The sequence below is a fragment of the Saccostrea cucullata genome, unplaced genomic scaffold (assembly GCF_032062105.1).
Source record: "Saccostrea cucullata isolate Sc308-1 unplaced genomic scaffold, CSIRO_AGI_Scuc_v1 ctg16900, whole genome shotgun sequence".
Taxonomy (NCBI): domain Eukaryota; kingdom Metazoa; phylum Mollusca; class Bivalvia; order Ostreida; family Ostreidae; genus Saccostrea; species Saccostrea cuccullata.
In genome coordinates, this window is record NW_026924223.1 from 1 (window position 1) to 18300 (window position 18300).

The window sequence follows — 18300 nt, forward strand, 5'->3', positions numbered from 1 at the left end:
TTTCTCTAAACGTTTGGAGATTGACTTATATTTCAATTTCCAGTTAAATGAATTTTTACGGAATAATGTTATTTCCACTTTTTAGCAAGATAACACCTGCCGGTTTGGGACAATTTTTGCAAATGCAATACACCCAGAATTCTATAAATGTATTGTACAGTGTAATTATAACATGACAAATATGAAAACCCTTATGGACAAATAACACAAACAAACCTTTTTCTTTCACAAGTAAGATGTTTTTGCTAAATTAGATGTTTCTCTCAATTTAGAAATGATATTTATCTTTAGTGAAACAACTTTATGTTTATCCAAGCCAAATAATTTGGCAATATGTTAAAAAATGCAACTTTAGAGTTCAATATGCTTCTTAAAAAGTTTTTAAAATGAATGAAATTTTCCTGCTTTCAATTAACGTTAAGAAAAATCTTACATGGTTAAGTCGGAAAAAACCCACTCATCTACCTTTTAAAAACAGATTGTCGTTTAACATTTTCCCTACGCATATTGTGACTGTGGTTTATGACTCCTTAACGAGGGGGAATCCTACTATGATGAATAAAGAGGGGGAGATCTTACCCTAGACCTTGATCATGTTCTCGAGTAGACGTAATATCCCAGAGTCAAATTTAGTTTTAAAAAAGCTATAACAGGTGGTGTGAAACACATAAGCTACAACACTAACTAGTGATATGATACATTTGCCAAGAAAATATTTCTACATGTATTGAATTGAAAAGAAGACATATTATTATTGCAAGAAATGACTGCATCTTCTTAATACATTTTAATCATCAATACAGTGAGAAAGTTTGCTCCGTACTTAAAAAATTCATGTTAATATATACTCAATTTATCATAAAATAACCCGTTTTGATTTATCGGCTTTCAAAATATTTCCAACGTATAATAGTATTCTCTTTAGATGTAACAAAAAATATGTCCATTTTTATCCACTTCTGTAAAAAGAACTAGGGCAGCTGCGAGAAATGGGAACCGGGCCGGTTATTTTGGCGGGGATATAATTTTGGCCTATTTTGGCGATTTATAAAAATTCACCAAAATAAAAACCGCTAAATTTGTAGCCTACACACCTTGCGTTTGTAAATTCCCCATTTTTGAATGGTTACGGCAAATCACCGGTAACAAATAGTTATAATTAAAGATATAATTATCCATACTGACATTATTTTGATTAAACAAAAATATTTAGTTCTATAAGTTTATCTTTTTTAATTTGGATTTCATCACTGCCAAAACTTTTACTCCAATCGACCCTCAAGTTATAAAGGTGTCATGCTTGCTAAACAATGGGTTCAATTCATCTGTCATTTAAAACAGCACACTCATGACCAATGAAGTTTTTTCAACAATTAATGTTTTAAACTACATGTACTTGTTATAATTAAAAAACTGGTATCAATTAATACCTATGTGTGAAAGTAATTGCGCTTGGGATGGTTTGTTTACATAAACACAGACAGCGCTTGGAATGCATTGTCAGCAAAATGTATATATAAATGGATTTAGCTACGGAAAAAATAAGTTCGTGTCCTACTTTCGATTTCAATTTAATACAAATATTTTACTTCTTTAAAAATGTTCTTTACATTATTTGTGCAGTTCAAATAAGAGCTACATCTGAATTTCCATATTTGGGGTGTGATTTAACAATAGTATCTGCGTATTTCCGAGGATTTCCCGACACTTTGGCAAGTTTGGGAGGGTGTGCAATCGTAACAAGAGCGCATTCTTAATCTGCGACTTAATGGTAATAAATTTGAATTCACCAAAATATTATCCACCAAAATTAATGAAATATCTTAACAACCTAAAATCGCCAAATTTGTGTCCCGCCAAAAAAACCGGCTATACGGTATTCAAAGTGCGTTAAATTTAGGGACCAAATCAACGCACTTTGAAAAAACAAAATTTCTTTTCAAAGTGCTTTGATATCGACCATATTAACGCACTTTGAAAAAAAATATGTATGGCTTGATCAATATTCTTGAAAATCTTAGGTATGATAAATAATTGAACCTGTTTGGATAACTTTTCGGTGATAAGATCATTTCTGGACGAGAAAGAGAGCGATTTTGATTTTTCCATACTTTGAAAATTCTTTCTCTCTTAAATATTTTACTGTACTAATTTTTTTTCTTGTTTGCATGCATCTAATGCAAATTAAAATTTATTGAAAGTTTTCAACGTCACACCAGTTATGCAAATATATTTGGGTGTGGCATAAGCATCAGTATGGGGGGGGGGGGTGCTAGTCACACAAATGTTTTGAAAGGATATACATAATATAGAAATTAAAAACTGGGCCTTACCTAGGGGGTGTTCCACTTAAAACTTGCTATTTGAGTAAAAAAAAGGATTGGTCTGAGAGACACATTATTAAAATGTTGATGTACATTCTTGACGCACCTTAATTTTCTTCTTAAAGTACTTCTTGTGTCCCAAATTTAACGCAATTTGTAAAAAAAATTCAAACTGCCTTTATTTTGTCCCAATTTTAACGCACTTTGAAGAAAACTTTCAAAGTGCGAAATTTTTTCAAAGTGCGTTACCACAGAGGCACAATAACGGTATCACAATCTATTTGTTTCGCTGTATGTCATCTATGCATGTAGGTCTCATATGATCAATTTAGTTGTTTTCAAACCCAATAACAAAGTGTTTTCACTGTATTTTAAATGAGAGTTCTTATTAGAATACTTCGAATCTTTGAGCCATTTTTTTAACATTTGTACGAAAATATTTTTCCCATATATTTTCTCATAAGGATCAAACTCCTTAACCAAATAGTATGGATTTAGATGCTTCAACACCTTTGCAAAAACTCGTTGAGATCATCATAAAGGGCAATTTGAGAGAGAGGGAAGTTAAAGGTGAGATTTTTAGAGATCATTTTTATGACGTTTATATACCCACAATCAATTGAAACGCAATACCCTAATTTTAGGGTTAAAATAATATACGGGATATAACTATGTACCAGAATAGTTAGGACATCTTTAACTTTGCCAAATCAGTTATTACATGTATTTAATAGTTAAATGATTTTCAAACCATAACCGGAAGTTGATTTTTAGCCCTCATAACAGAAAAGAAATTAGTATTTTTAACAAAATTATTGACAATATTTTGGGTTTTTACGGTTTTGTACCTGTTAATAATAGTATTGTACTAAAATTTCGGCAAAAAATCTCCTTTTTTCTTTTCCGAATGTGATGCCTGTATTTCCTCAAAATGACTGTAAGCACGCATTTTCATTGTTAATGCTGAAAATTATCAAAATAAAGGATAAAGAGAGCTATAGATGCAAATAAACACTACATAACGACTTATTGGGCTCATGTGTTTCAAAAGCATGAATGACAGTTCCTTGACCGGAAGTCTAAGGGTTACCACACTACGCAAAATTAGAGAAAATTCGACCTTAGTATCTGAAAAAATGCCCAAGAATATTCATTTTGCACAGATAAAGACATTGATAAACTTAATGCATGGTCGAAATCGGGCTGCGTATGTTGTACATGGCGGAAAAGCACGTTTTTTAAAACTAAATGGTCGGAAAGAGGTTTTTAAAAAGTTATCTATTTAAGAGGGCTAAAATCAACTTTCGGTAATGGAATGAAAATCATTCAACCGTTAAATAATTGATTTGGCAAAATCAAAGATGTCCTAACTATTTTGGTACATAGCTATATAACCCGTATATAATTTTCACCTAAAAATTAGGGTGTTGCGTTTCTATTGATTGTAGATATATTTGTAGCTTTTGATAGATTGGAAAAATCGAACATATAATAACTTCAATATAAATCTAAACGATATGACTCAATACTCTACAAAATTATAGTGAGAGATAAACTCTGGCCATGCGGCATATCGCTGGAAGGTGCAATAATGTCTCTTATAAAGTCAGCTTTCATGAAAACCCACGAGAGGGCACACGATCTCTCATGGTCACAAAATATTCTTTCTTTGTGGAAATATCCTGGACATTCCGCTTCAGATCTTGAAGCCATTGCAAGGACTGGAATAAAAGGTAAAAATAACAACATCCAATGTAAGGCATAAGCGAATTAAACTAAGTTTAGAATGCTTGTAATGAATTTTCATAATCTAAAATGATTGAACATAAGTTAAACAAAATTATGTTGGCATTTAAGTTTTTATATATCTATATGTATGTAACCACTATGTATGCAACAACTTTAATTTTATTCAAAGGGTGACAACAGAGTTGTACATGTTACTGCATGCTAGCTTAAGCTATTTCATTGTCATCTGAAGGATGACAACATTTGTCACCTTGCACGTGAGGGAAACATTACGAATTATCACACATCACGCGACATAATTAGATTGACTGTATAATTCTGAAGAATAATAATGTTAATTCCAATGATCTTCCGCACCTTCTACGAGAAAAAAAATGTTTGTTTTGCCATATCAATATATTCCACAATTAGTTAAAAAGTATAGAAAAAAGGAGATTATTCAAGCTAAAAATCCATTTAAACAATACAAATCATGATCAGGAGTACAATAATCACGAATTTCAAAATAAAAAATCAAAGTACAGGTTGGATCAGATGCCACTGGGGAAACCACAGTTCAACTTAAGACACGATCACTTTAACGAAACTGTCTATGTTCTTGTTTCATCAATTTATTTGTCAATTTTGGGTTCGATATGATTCATTACAGAGTAATTTAAGGAATGTCTGTAATTGTTGGCCAAACTGTTCGATATAACCTGGTTTGGGTCAGTTTACGCTTTAAAATCCGCAAAGCGGATTATTACAAAAAAAAAGCGTTAACCGATCCAAACCAGTTTATACTCGAATAAGGCCATGAATTAGAGTCATTTCTTATAATTTTATTTTAAAATAATTTTAACAAATGTGGATGTAAAATCACATTGCTTTTTATGAGTTCAAATTTACCTCTCAATAATGCTACCGTATTAACGGAAGTGATGGAAAGCGAGTGGAAGTTATATCTGATACATAGAGCTAGCATCCATGATGTTTGTTTACATGTGGTAAGATAGAGCTACTGTTAGAAGTTAAAGATACATTTATTAAATCTGGAATTTTCAATGAATCCCGAGGACGAGAAATGATGGGATTGCACGGATACAGATGATCCAGCTGGTTGTCAAGGGGTGTGTCCCTATACCAAACCAGATTATGCAAAATAATTTCCGTTCCTTTTTGGAAATTAACCAATGAGAGGCTACAATACAAACAAAATTAAATTATAATGTTTTATCAAGAGGCTTTGTTGTTAGTAAACAAATAACGTTTCTTCTGGTTAATTATCCAAATATGAAAAATAGATGTATCACATTATGTCGTATCTTTTGTTTCAAGCTCAACAGGGTTCATCGTGTGGTCATTTATGTGAAATCAATAACTTTCGTGGGGTTTAATTTTGGTTGTTTTCAAGGAATTGGGAGACCAATGACAACATGTTAACTTTCATCTGCAATACTAAAAACTTAATATTTTCTAACCATAAAATCAAATTCCAGAAACCCCCTTTTTAACCTCGAAAATTTGACCCTACGAAAATGTGGGATTTTATAGTAAAAGCAAATAACCGTTGTTAATTGACAATTCGTCGTCGATATATCTAAATACACGTACAAGTAATAGCTTTTTAAAAAGCTTGCCTGAATAATGCCATCAATATCTATAGAACCCATGACTGTAAAAGCATGATAGGTTATAAACGTTTACATAGGGGAGGGGGGTAAATTATTTCACTAAAGTTATGAAGACGGTGCACAAAACATCTTGCTTTCATTTAAAGCTGTTTGCTACTCATCAGAGTAAAAGAAATCGACGTAAAAAATGGAATGTATAGTACATGTACATGCATGTGGATAACAAGTCATTTGAAATATAAATATGAGTATAGTTATGATACATGTATAACATGATATTAAGGTTTTTAAAAACTAAGAAACAAAACAAGAAATTGGGAATCGTTACGGTTATGACTGGCATTCAGAATATGTTAACTAGTTTGTTGGGTATGCCAAAGCATCAACGGTTGTTGGAAACGTGGGATAAATAAAGCCCGATATGCATGAATAACACAACAAACTAGACTACAGGCCTGTAGTCTGCGCGGATTCAAGATGTTTGTTTTTTTCGTGGAGGGGCCGGGTCCACATCAAAATATTTGTACGAGCAAAAAAGAAATAAACTTTCTCAATCCTGAAATGTGAGGGGGCACTTTCTTAAGTCTATTTTCTGCTTTTGTAGGAGGAAAACCTGGAAAGGGGGGATATGATCATATATACACATATTTGGCCAGTTCTTCGTATCAAGAAGTTTTTTTTTCGTTTCGTTATTATTTCCTTTTAAAATGATGTAACTTCTAACTTCTTTCACAAAATTTTATATTCCAAAGCCTGATCGAGATTTTGATATAAAGAATAGACTTTATTGAATTCATGAAGTTTTCATTTTAATAGAATAGTCCAGGAAAAGGGTACAAAGTGATATTTGGCGCGAAATGATTGTAACGCCCCTTACCTAGAAGACAAATGGACTAATCCAGTAGTACAGAAACCCAGAAAAAAGGTCAAACGTGTATGTCCGTATAGGAACTTGCATGAAATAAATAGCTTCATACAAAAAATAATGGAAATCAACACATCAATATATTGTATAAGCAATATGGTAATTTTTCTGCTAACTGTTGTTGTTGAAACGCAGTTAACAAAATCCGATGATAATCAGCATGCACAAAACTTTGCTGGCTAACTGTGACCTGGGAATTCTAACAGATTACTGGAAATATAGTCTCCAATAACCATAAATATATTGCTAATCATGATCAAAAACTCAAATATTTTTTTTTTAATTTATCAAGTTTATAGTAATTGCGAATACAAATGCTTATTGTTTATAACAAAATAATTTTACAAATAACCAATGACAAGGTAAGTAAATAGTAAGGTAAGTAAGTATTGTAGCATAGTACTCGTGAAGTGTCCTCTTCAATATTGTTAATATTTAAGATATCAGATCCACAAAGGACATGCTTTTCTAACTTTATATATCAATCCTGTATTAAATACTCTAAAACAATTTCAAAGCATTATAGAGTAGAAAATGATTTAGCAGGAGAAATTTTCAAAAATATAATATCCGAGCAGTTATTAATTAATCAAGAAAGTATTGAAGTCTATAGGAACAAGCAATTAAAAAAAAAATAAAAACTTAAATACTATTAATAAACAAATTCTATGGTGGAAAGATGTACATTTGTATATATTTATTAGAATTATGACAAGAAATACTTTTTCACCAGATAGACTTTCAAATAAAATTATTGATTAAAAGGAAAGGAAGATAGCTCTTGAAAGACTGGTCAAGGTTAAATAAAATAGGACAGATCTTACATATTGAGATTAAAACATACATGTTATCATATACAGTTAATTCTCGATAAACCGCCACCTTTTGTAATTTAGAAATCATGGCGGTATAACGAATTTGGCGATGAATTGAATTTCCCATCTTCTGGAAAACAAGATGTAGAGTTACCGTTCTTAGAAATACCATTTAGCGTTCTTTTCTTATTATTACATGTACATGTACATGTATTGTATATAAAAACATATTCCTGATTGAAAAAAAGTTATTTTTTTAATGTAAAAATTCGGTATTTAAAACAAAATGTGCAGTTATGAAATAAAGACAAGTACATGTGTGTGTATTTCAATCTTCAGGTATTCTATTGAAAAAAAACATGCTGGGTCGATCGTCGTGATATATTGCCGATAATAAGTAAAGTTAATTCTTGAATAAATTTCTTGTTTATGGCAACATTGTCAATTAAACGTTCATAATTTATACCGTATAATTATTTTTTCAGCAAACTTTGCATTGTTTAAATCATATTTAGATCATCTAAATAATATAGTTATAGTTATCAGCATACTTTAACAACAACCCCACTTTCGTGGCGAAGCGAAGACTAAATTATTTTATTAAACAGAAAACAAAATTATTATAACAGTTCATGTTAAAATTATTGTTTATTTAGTTCTTGTTAAATTACTTTAAAATTGCATGCACCTTGTCTGCTTTGCGTACTTTACAACAGGGATAGTGTCAGCCAATTAGCCGCGCTTCACTGACCACACGCACCTGTGGCGGTATATCGAGATAATTGACACTTAAAAATGGACGTTTGTTGTGAAAACAGGGTGGCGGATGGCGGTATGCGAATTTGGCGTTATAAAGAGAATTTTATATAGCAGGAAAAACGTTCTTGGGAAATCATGGCGGTATTGCGAAAATGGCGATGAATCGAATGGCGATAATTCGAGAATTGACTGTATATTTGTTATGCATTTAGATTCATCGCATCTGAGGCTATAATGGATCGGATACCTTACCATCCTACCTGGGTCCGCTGTTATAAAACATGCTTAAGTCTGAGAATGCTCTCAAGTCTGAGAATTTTCTCAAATCCAAATTTCTCAGACTCAGCGACCGTCATAAAAAGGTTGAGAAAAATAAAAATACATAAACTCTTTTATTCTCAAATTTTCAGTTGAGTAATTCTCAAGAGTTGAGTTGAGATTTTTTTTTGAGAATTCTCAAAGTTTTATGACGGTGGACCCTAGTCCTTGTTAAGCCCGCGGACACATAGGGCAAGGACTAGACTTCTCAACATTCCTCTTTCTTGAGCATTTATCTCCACTTCTCCTCCAGTTAGTTTGTGGTCCCTCATTTCCTTTCAACAGTCCTTTGCCAAGTGGTCTTTGGCTGACTAGGTTTCCTCTCCCCTTCCGGTGTCCATCTAAGGGCTATTTCGATCATTTTGTTGGCTGGTTTCCTTAACACATGTCCTATCCATCGCCATCTCCGTTTAGTCAACAAAGTTTGTGTATGTCTTCTGCGTTGCCCTTTCATGGAGTTCCACATTGGCAATTTCATTTGCCCAGAAAATCCTCATCATCTGTTGTGTAAACTAGAAAGTCTGCATATGTCTCCTTCTGTCATTCTCCAGCATTTTGACCCATAGAGTAGGACAGACAGGACGCAGTTGTTATACATTCTTTTTTTTTGTCCTCCCACTTATGTTATTTGTTTTCCATATGTTCTTGAGGCTGATAAAGGCTCCCCTAGCTTTACTTAGTTAGGCCTTTATACCTTTGTCCGCACCCCATCTGATGTTATCTGCCAAGATAGGTAAATTTGTTTGTGTTACTCGGGTCATTTCCACCGACCTGTATTCATGCTGGTTGTTTAGTTTTTTTATGACATAACTTCAGTTTTCTTGATATTGATTTTAAGTCCAATTTTTTTCTACATTACTCTGTAATTTCGATGTTTTACTTTGCATGTGCTTTTCGGACACCATAAGTGAGCAGTAAAGAAAGAGGATCAGTAGAACCTTTACTCAAAACCCGCCAGCGTCTTTATGATTGAGGTTCTGACTCCAATATATAAGATATGAATGTTTAAATTCATTTTGGGTGCTGAAAATAATAAAAATATTCATATTTGCCATATGAATTTAAAGCATTTCCACCTTGGAAAGGGAGCTACATGTATCAATGGGTTAACGCTGGAATACATATTACAGTATTAAATCCCAGTTACTCGCATACACAGTTCTAATAAGAGTCTCACAAAGACAATGTTGTTACCTACTTTGTTTACTAGGAACAGTGCATATTTATCGCGTAATATATTTTATTCCTTTTCACAGATAGTTTATATAATTGTTCATCACTCGTTTAACGCAAGATTTGACATTTAATTCGTGTAATAAATTCTGGCAAATTGTCAAGGTCTTCTTTGTCGTGTATGGCTTTTTGCCTGGCGTAATCTTCCACGTATAATATTTTTTAATTATGACTAAAAAATTAAAAGTTTGAGGTGTTGTTTAAACGTTGCTAAAACATGGAACGGAAAAAGTTCCTTAACAGACATTAGACATTGGAAGCAGTGTTCTTTGTCTAATGCTGTTCATATCATGATTTATATCGTAAATGGGGTTAAATCATGTTTCCTTCGAATGTGTAGCATGTACATACATTGTCAATAAATTACACAGGTATTAGACCTTCATTTCAATTAATGCAATGCTATCAGAATGTTTGTTACGTCAGAGTTTTATACTCTCCACCTTACCTATGCAGTGATGTTAAAATACCACACTGTGTGATGTCATTATGTCAGTGTTTCGATCGCCAGGATACCTAATATGCAGTAAAGTTTAAAGTACCACAATTATGTTGCTGTCTCCAATTTGATTCAGTATCCAAGAGCATGCTCTAAGTATTATGAATTTCAACTCAACTAAGATGTTCTTTTGGGGTTTCATTTATCTCATGAAATGTCAGCAGATTTAAACTATCATTCGGTAGTGTTTCAGCTTACGTTTCTTACTCTATTTATATTATACTTATTTTGACAACAGCTTAATACATTTTTTGCTTGAACCAGACTATTGTACTGTCTTCTCCATTTTCATTAAATTGTTATGATTTTGAAAGAATGTCATTATACACGATACATTTTATTTTCTGTCTTTGCCTTTTTAGTCAGAGCATATTCCATGGAATATTATACTGAAAACTCAGTATGGCATTCAACCAAGCTTTTTATTATTGAAAACGACAAATCAACGAGACATATGGTGTTTGGAATTTTTTCGCGGTGTGGGTCTTCTGAAGGACTGTATAAAATCTACACATCTCACTCTTTCCGCCACGCGGAACATCGGAGTGAAAAAACTTTTTCATATTTAATGCATGATGCTGTAGAAGAAAATTTATTCGAACAATGTTTGGAAAGTATTGGTTGCAAGTACCAAGAAAACTTGGCTGTACCATTAAAGGATTTAAGCTCGTTTGACAGAGATAGAATAAGAGTATCTAATAATATACACAAATTTGAGGTAATGGTTAATTGTTACATCTATAGCCTTTTTTGGGGACGCTCAACGATATATCTCCAAAGTCTAGGGCAGAAAAAGATAAGTCCCTCAGTCGTTAAAGGATTTTTAAAATCTTTTGAAAAGGAAACTCCGATGGTTGTAAATTTTCTTTCACGATGCAAATTTTTGAAAGATTCAGAAATAGCTAAAGCTGTTACAGAAGAGATTCAAAGTGCATTCGTTCGTGTATTTCGAACAAAGATCAACATCCTCTTTGTCTACTGTGCTAAAAGCGCAAAAAATGAGATGCAAAATTTTTTGTGGCCAGATATTCTTGTTGTAGTAACTAGAGGAGTAAAGAAGGCGCCTTTCAAACGATTTTGTGGATTTGACGTAGTATTCAGAGATAACGACTTTTATCTATTTAGTGATGAATCAAAGAAGGTGTTGCATCACGAAACGTTGCTTAATAGCATAGACAGTTCAAAATTAATGAATTTACCCTTAGATAATGTATGCACACAGGACTTAATGAGAAAGCACAAAAATATAACATTAGTTTCCTTTTCCAGGGTTCGATCACAAAATTTTGAAAAATGTCATGAAATGCACAGAAAAGACTGTATTGTTATATACTGTTGGGTAAAAGGGTTTATTCCAGTGGGCGAAAAAGCCTTTCCTAAAAAGATAAAAAACATTGATGTTGATGTACGTGAAGGTGCATGCTTCTTTGCTGCTGATGAAAATTTCCTACAGATTGGAAGCAAAATTGGACGACGATATGGTTCCAGTCTTGGAACCTTAGGAGGTTTTGTGAACATAGATTCATCAACAATAGGATGTTTGACTTGTGCACACGTAGTCTGTCCACCTGCTGCTCTACAGTCGGAAGATATCGTAAGATTTATCTCCAGCAATCTGATAGAAGTCGAAAATAAAAGTGATTCGGATGTTATAGGCACAGTAGAAAGAGCTGTTTTTAAACACAGTAACTCAAGAGAAGTTAGTGTTGATGCAGCCTTGGTTAAAATATCCCGACAACATCCAGAGAATGGAAGTTTCCTTCTGGAGATAAGCGATGCGCAATTATTGAGTGCAGGTAATTTAAGAAAACGCTAATTCACCTTTTCCACTCCCACATCTCTTGTACACTTATAAATAAATTTAAAAAATACAAATGCATATGATGCTACAGAGAGTGAGATATAGAGAGAGGTTATGTATTAAACTAAATGCACCGTAATACCTTTTTTATTTCTCAAATCTATTTCTTCAGGTTTTTCAGCTTACAATCGACCAGCCTTTACAAATGGGGCCATTATAAAAATTGATTCGACGAATTACAGACGCCCACTTTTAAAGTGTGGTGCAAGCAGTGGACTTACTGTCGGGTATGCACACTGTATAAACGTCCATGCTGCAATCATTAATGACAAAGAGATAGAATTTGAATTTGGAAATTTTAAAGTTCACGGCCAGATAGAAGTTCTGCCAGTTCAAAGACCAGACAAGGAGAACGAGGCTGCCAATAACAAGTTTGCAATTAACGGAGACTCGGGGTCCCTTGTATTCATGATTGAGGAGGACATGCCGCCAGTTCTTAAATGTGTTGGTATGGTAACTGCTGTAACTACATATGGATCTTGCTTGGTGACCCCAATAGATCATGTTCTTCTGGATTTAGGGCTTCCTCTGAATGCATTTTGCAAGTTCGGGAACGAAGATCAGTCTAGATCTGATGTTGAAATCAATGACACTATCGTTGAAAGGATAGTCCGAGATGTAACACAAGCAATTTCTACTAATTTTGATTCTACATTTCAGACAATAAATAGAAGATTAGATGCCCTCGAAGAAAGAAATTCGATGTAACATTGATTACATGCTAAACTTTATTTCTCACAAGATCATTTAAAAAAGGATTTCTTCCAAAAATCAAAACTGGTGGTAACAGAGCAGAACAGAGCTACATGTATATAAGGAGATATATATATATGTATCAATATATTTAATCCATTTTAGACCGATGTCTTTTCATAGTACTGTTTATAAGTTACAACTACTTCAACAGACTACGAGTAAAAATAACGTATATTTTGAAAAATATAACTTTTGAATAATTAATTTAGATAATAGACTTTGCTCGAATTATAAAACTTTCACAGACATAATATTCTATCAATAACACATAAAATAAGTACACTTCATATACAAATCAATGGATAAACAATCTATTGTCTCTTTCTTGTCCTTTAAAAAGGACATGTATATGCTTTGTTCAAGTGTTGCAAGTGGTAAGATGTGACGATGACGAGTTAAATATGAAAGGGGCTTATCAGGAGATTTCTCAGGAAACCGACCAATCACCTGCTGAGCCAAATTGGAGCCATAAAATTCAACACTTTATGTTCCAGGATTCCAGATATAGAATATACAAATCAATATTTTATACTGTGCAGAATAAAACTTCTATAAGTAGTTGCAATTTCCGTTATACACTTAGCAGTATATAATACCTTGCTCCTTACAATATAAAAAGCCAAAGTTTCCTGGTCAAATGAATAATTTAAAAATGAAATATAATATTGAGAGATAATGTGTCAATTTATAACTCTACATTGTCATTTTTTAATGAAAAATGGGACTTACGGAAAAAAATGTTTGAACCCAGTTTACATGTTTTTTTTAAATTTTGTTTAAAAACCAGACTTTTGAGTATTGTTAATTGTTTAATTTTTTTTATAAATGCATTTTATGATTAGTGAACAATTGATGAAGTGAATTCTTTTAAAGCAGCCTCCAATTTCTGACTTTTACATGTCATTTTTCTAGATGCTTCGATGCGACAATTTACTATAATTTTATATATTCTTTGACTTGTAAAATTCTAATGATACACTGTACGTAATTTGCCATAGTAGTTTTGAATTTTATCAACATTATTACGCTTTGCATGTTCTAATGTTAAATTGAATTCACTTTGTGATATTTCAAAAAAAAAAAAAAAAAAATCGTTGAATTGTCTAGGATTTCTTATACATCAGGTTGCATTTCAGATCCTGTTCCTGTCCTGACATTTAAATAACCCGTTAATTTTTTTTTTCACTTTTTAACATGGTTAAGTAAATTTTCAAAAACTTAAATGCATATTTCTTGCTAAATTTAGGACTTTCTGGAGGAACTCATTTTAATTCGACATGCTTGGGTGGATGTATGAATGTGTGTAGAAGTGTGAGAGAGAGGGTGTGTGTGTGTGTGTGTGTCTGTGAGGGTGAGAGAGAGAGAGAGAGAGGGTGTGTGTTTGTGAGGGTGAAAGAGAGAGAGAGGGTGTGAGGAAGGGTGTATGTGTAAAGAATCCGTTGGATACTGTTTGTTTATATTTATATGTAATACTGTTTATATGAACAAAGGATAATAAAAATAAAAAAAAAATTATTGAAGAATGATGAATGAGTTCATCATTCAAAAAAGCATTTTTGTATAAATATGGTTCTGGAATAATTTTTTTCGTTTTTAAGGTATACCGGTCCTCAGCCAGGAAGAAAAACTCCTTAGTTTTTAATTATATTCAAAAAGTCTTACACAGGGAGACAAATTTATGTCGGATTATACAGGGTATCAGATTGCACAAGTGTCGGATTAGACAGTTTTCATATTTAAAGAAATTGTGGTTTATTTTAAAGTTACCAAAGATACCAATGTTGATCAACATGATATGAAATTATAAGTGATAGATGATGTTTTGCATTGTGGAATGATAGGGAAAATCTTTGTTCATTACCTATTGTAAAATGATCCAAATAAATAAAAGAAATTAAAGTATCTTATAGGTATAAACATTGTGCAATTTTTTTCAAAAGCCTTAATACTTATGAATTTAATTTCTATAATGTGTTTGTTGATCAAAGTGGAAGTGGAAAATGAATAGTGAGTGTTTTTATTTGCATTTCCTGAATATTTATTTGAGATTTGCCACTTTTCCCTATATAATATTATTAACTTTACAGAATTCAGAGACATTTTTGTGAACATTATATATAGTAACAGTTTCGAGATTGTAACTCTCCTGCGATAGAGGCGCAAAAAGTATCCATTTCAGCATGGAAGTGGGACAGTTTGCTTATGTGTGCAAACGTGCATAAATAAATGAACGATGTCTATGGCTTTTAAAATTTATTTAATGTTATAAAAAGATAAATATGTTAATCAGTGATGCATTTTATGATTTTATCAAGCTCAACAGCGTATATTTATAAATCTACTTTCAATTATAGGGTACTTAAAAACGAAATAAACGTCGTGGTCTTCATAAAAGTAATTCTTGATTGTACAAACATTCTCTAAAAAGTTAGTGGGTTTTTTTAAGTTTTAATAAGGTAAAAAATCAATGTGTCATTTAGATTGCCGACATGTAATGATCAGATTCATGTTTACCGTATTTATTAGAGGTCCATATATCTCTTCCCTCGTCTGAAAAGTCTCACATCCACTGAATTTTCTTTTTTGTTCCGATTTTTTTGCTTTAAAAAATGACACCTTTACTTTAATTCGGTTATTCTCGAGTTGAACAGTGCATCCTTACAATTATATAGTTACGATAAACCAGTATATCGATGATGCGATATATCCAATAATAAATATCTGTCCCACCTGTTTGTTTACGCGGCAACCAAACTCCCCTCCTCAACGAAAGAGCGCACCAAGGGAGATAATCTCGGAACTATATCTGATTTTCAGAACCTAAGGAGCGGAGTACCTTAAATTGTTAATAAATGAATTTATATATTCATCGATCATAATATTTTGATTAAAGGTGACGCGTCCCTGTTGCAAGAAGATTAATAAGTGAAAGATACACATTTAATGTGCGTAATTAACATATCACCTTAATGTACATTAATATGAAAATGAAAGTTGTTTCCTTCCCAACCAACCAACGCTGAACCAACGTCGAAAGTACAATTAAAATCTTCATTATAATCAATATATACTAAATTGTTTCAACATGGGACCAATATTTATAAGACCAATACGCATTGCGCAGTATAGTTAAAGTGACAAATAGAAATATCAGTGATTTTTTAAAGATAAAAAAATATATACATAACTAGGGCTAATTGTAACGGGGACCGTTACAGATGTTCCCCAAACGCTCCCCAACTCCCTTTTGGTGCCATATTTCCTTAAGCTCTATTAAATAAGACATACTTTGTGCAATTTAGACTAAAACAACGTTTTCCCAGAAGACTACAAAATATATTTAAATTTTAGCATGACATGCGAGCTCATGTGAATGCATGTGGGTAATGATCATATCATCTTTTCTACACTATGTATATATATTCAAATAGACTTAATATCAAAGCATTTAATCCAGAAGTATTAAAAAATACACTTATTCAAGCATATTTTAATTTCACTCATTTCACGTGCACACACGTGCAAGCATGTGCATGATGACCATACCTTGTTGTAGAGGTCCATTATGTCAATCAATATTCTAAATACCATCCTATTTCGTTGAAAACCAAGGGAGTTATAACCATTTAAAGTTTAAGCCAATCAGATTTCAGCGCACGTGCATGCGTGTGATTTAATGACAATTGTTATATATCGTATTGTAGGACATCCTATTGTATGCTTATGTTTTAAATTTCAAAGCATTTCGTCAAAAAACGGAAAAGATATTGACATTTTTGTTTCAACCAATTAGAGTGAAGAACACGTGCACGCACGTGCATGACGACCATACCATCTTGTTGGAGTCTATTATGTCTGTCTATGTTCTAAATCCCATCCTGTTTGGTTGAAAAACAAGGGAGTTATAGCCATTTAAAGTTTAAGCCAATCAGATTGCAGCGCACGTGCATGCGCATGTTTTCAGGACAACTGTTATATATCATTTTGTAGGACATCCTAATGCATGACTATGTTTAAAATTTCAAAGCATTTCGTCAAAAATTGAAAAAAGATATTGCGATTTTTATTTCAGCCAATCACAGCAAAGCGCACGTGCACGCACGTGCATGCATGTGTATGACAATTACTCCACCTTGTAGGAGTCCATTATGTCTGTCCATGTTCTAAATCCCATACTGTTTGGTTGAAAAACAAAGGAGTTATAGCCATTTAAAGTTTAAGCCAATCAGATTGCAGTGCACGTGCATGCGCGTGTTTACATGACAATTGTTATATATCATATTGTAGTACATCCTAAAGTATGCCTATGTTTTAAATTTCATAGCATTTCGTCAAAAAACAGCAAAGATATTGAGCTTTTTGTTTCAGCCAATCAGAGCGAAGCGCACGTGCATGCGCGTGAGTTCGTGCTAATTTGACAGTGTCACATTATCTACAGTATTAATATATCTTTATATGATGAGTTTCAAATCATTTCATCGAAAAATGTAAAAGTAATAGCTATATTAAGTATATTAGTCAATTCACTCATTTCACGCGCACGCACGTGCATGCGTATGCGCGCAAAATGACCTTCGTTCCGCACACCTACACTACACACCTATTAACCCTAAAAAGGTTTTAGGTCAGTTGGGTGAACAGTTTCTGAGAACACTCGCGGACAAAAAAAGTACCGGAGAAGAAATAAGAAAAAAAATAATAATAACTAGTGCTAATTGTAACGGGAACCGTTACAGATGTTCCCCAAACGCTCCCCAACTCCCTTTTGGTGCCATATTCCCTGTAAGCTTCATTAAAAAAGACAATCTATGCATTTTAGACTTTAACAACGTTTTCCCACAAGGATATCAATTATATTCAAATTTTAGCATCGCATGTAAATGCATGTGCGTTATGACCATATCATCTTGTCTACACTATATATATATATATATATATCGATATACTATATATTAAAGCATTCAGTCCAAAAGTATAAAAAAAAAAAAAAAACACTCATTTAAGTGTATTTTTAATTTCACCTGTTCCCAATGCACGCACGTGCGTGCACGTGCATGATGACCATACCTTCTTGTAGGAGTTTTTTTTATATTTATCTATGTTCTAAATCCCATCCTGTTTGGTTGAAAAACAAGGGAGTTATAGCCATTTCAAGTTTCAGCCAATCAGATTGCAGCAAACGTGCATCCGCGTGATTTCATGAATTTTTTTCTATATCATATTGTAGGATATCCTAATGCATGACTATGTTTTAAATTTCAAAGCATTTCGTCAAAAAACAAAGGAGATATAGCCATTTAAAATTTCAGCCAATCAGATTGCAGCACACGTGCATGCGCGTTATTTCTTGAAATGTTTTGTATATCATATTACATGATATCCTTATGTATGACTATGTTTTAAATTTCAAATTATTTTGTCAAGAAACAAAGGAGATATAGCCTTTTA

General features: G+C 32.7%; 1 protein-coding gene across 1 annotated transcript; it reads left to right on the forward strand.

Annotated features, from left to right (window-relative positions):
- Positions 1-4030: 4030 nt before the first annotated feature.
- On the forward strand, positions 4031-12909 carry LOC134265976 (uncharacterized). The gene is made up of 3 exons (XM_062748172.1): positions 4031-4057; positions 10598-12031; positions 12209-12909. The coding sequence occupies exons 2-3, from the start codon at positions 10612-10614 to the stop codon at positions 12802-12804; spliced, it is 2016 nt and encodes a 671-aa protein (XP_062604156.1). The 5' UTR covers positions 4031-4057; positions 10598-10611; the 3' UTR covers positions 12805-12909.
- The last annotated feature ends 5391 nt before the right edge of the window (positions 12910-18300 follow it).

Bases quoted from the DNA above. Each gene is read 5' to 3' on its own strand.
- LOC134265976 (XM_062748172.1), top strand. From the start codon at position 10,612: ATGGAATATTATACTGAAAACTCAGTATGGCATTCAACCAAGCTTTTT. The intron at 12,032-12,208 runs GTAATTTAAGAA...CTATTTCTTCAG, and splicing joins TGCGCAATTATTGAGTGCAG to GTTTTTCAGCTTACAATCGA.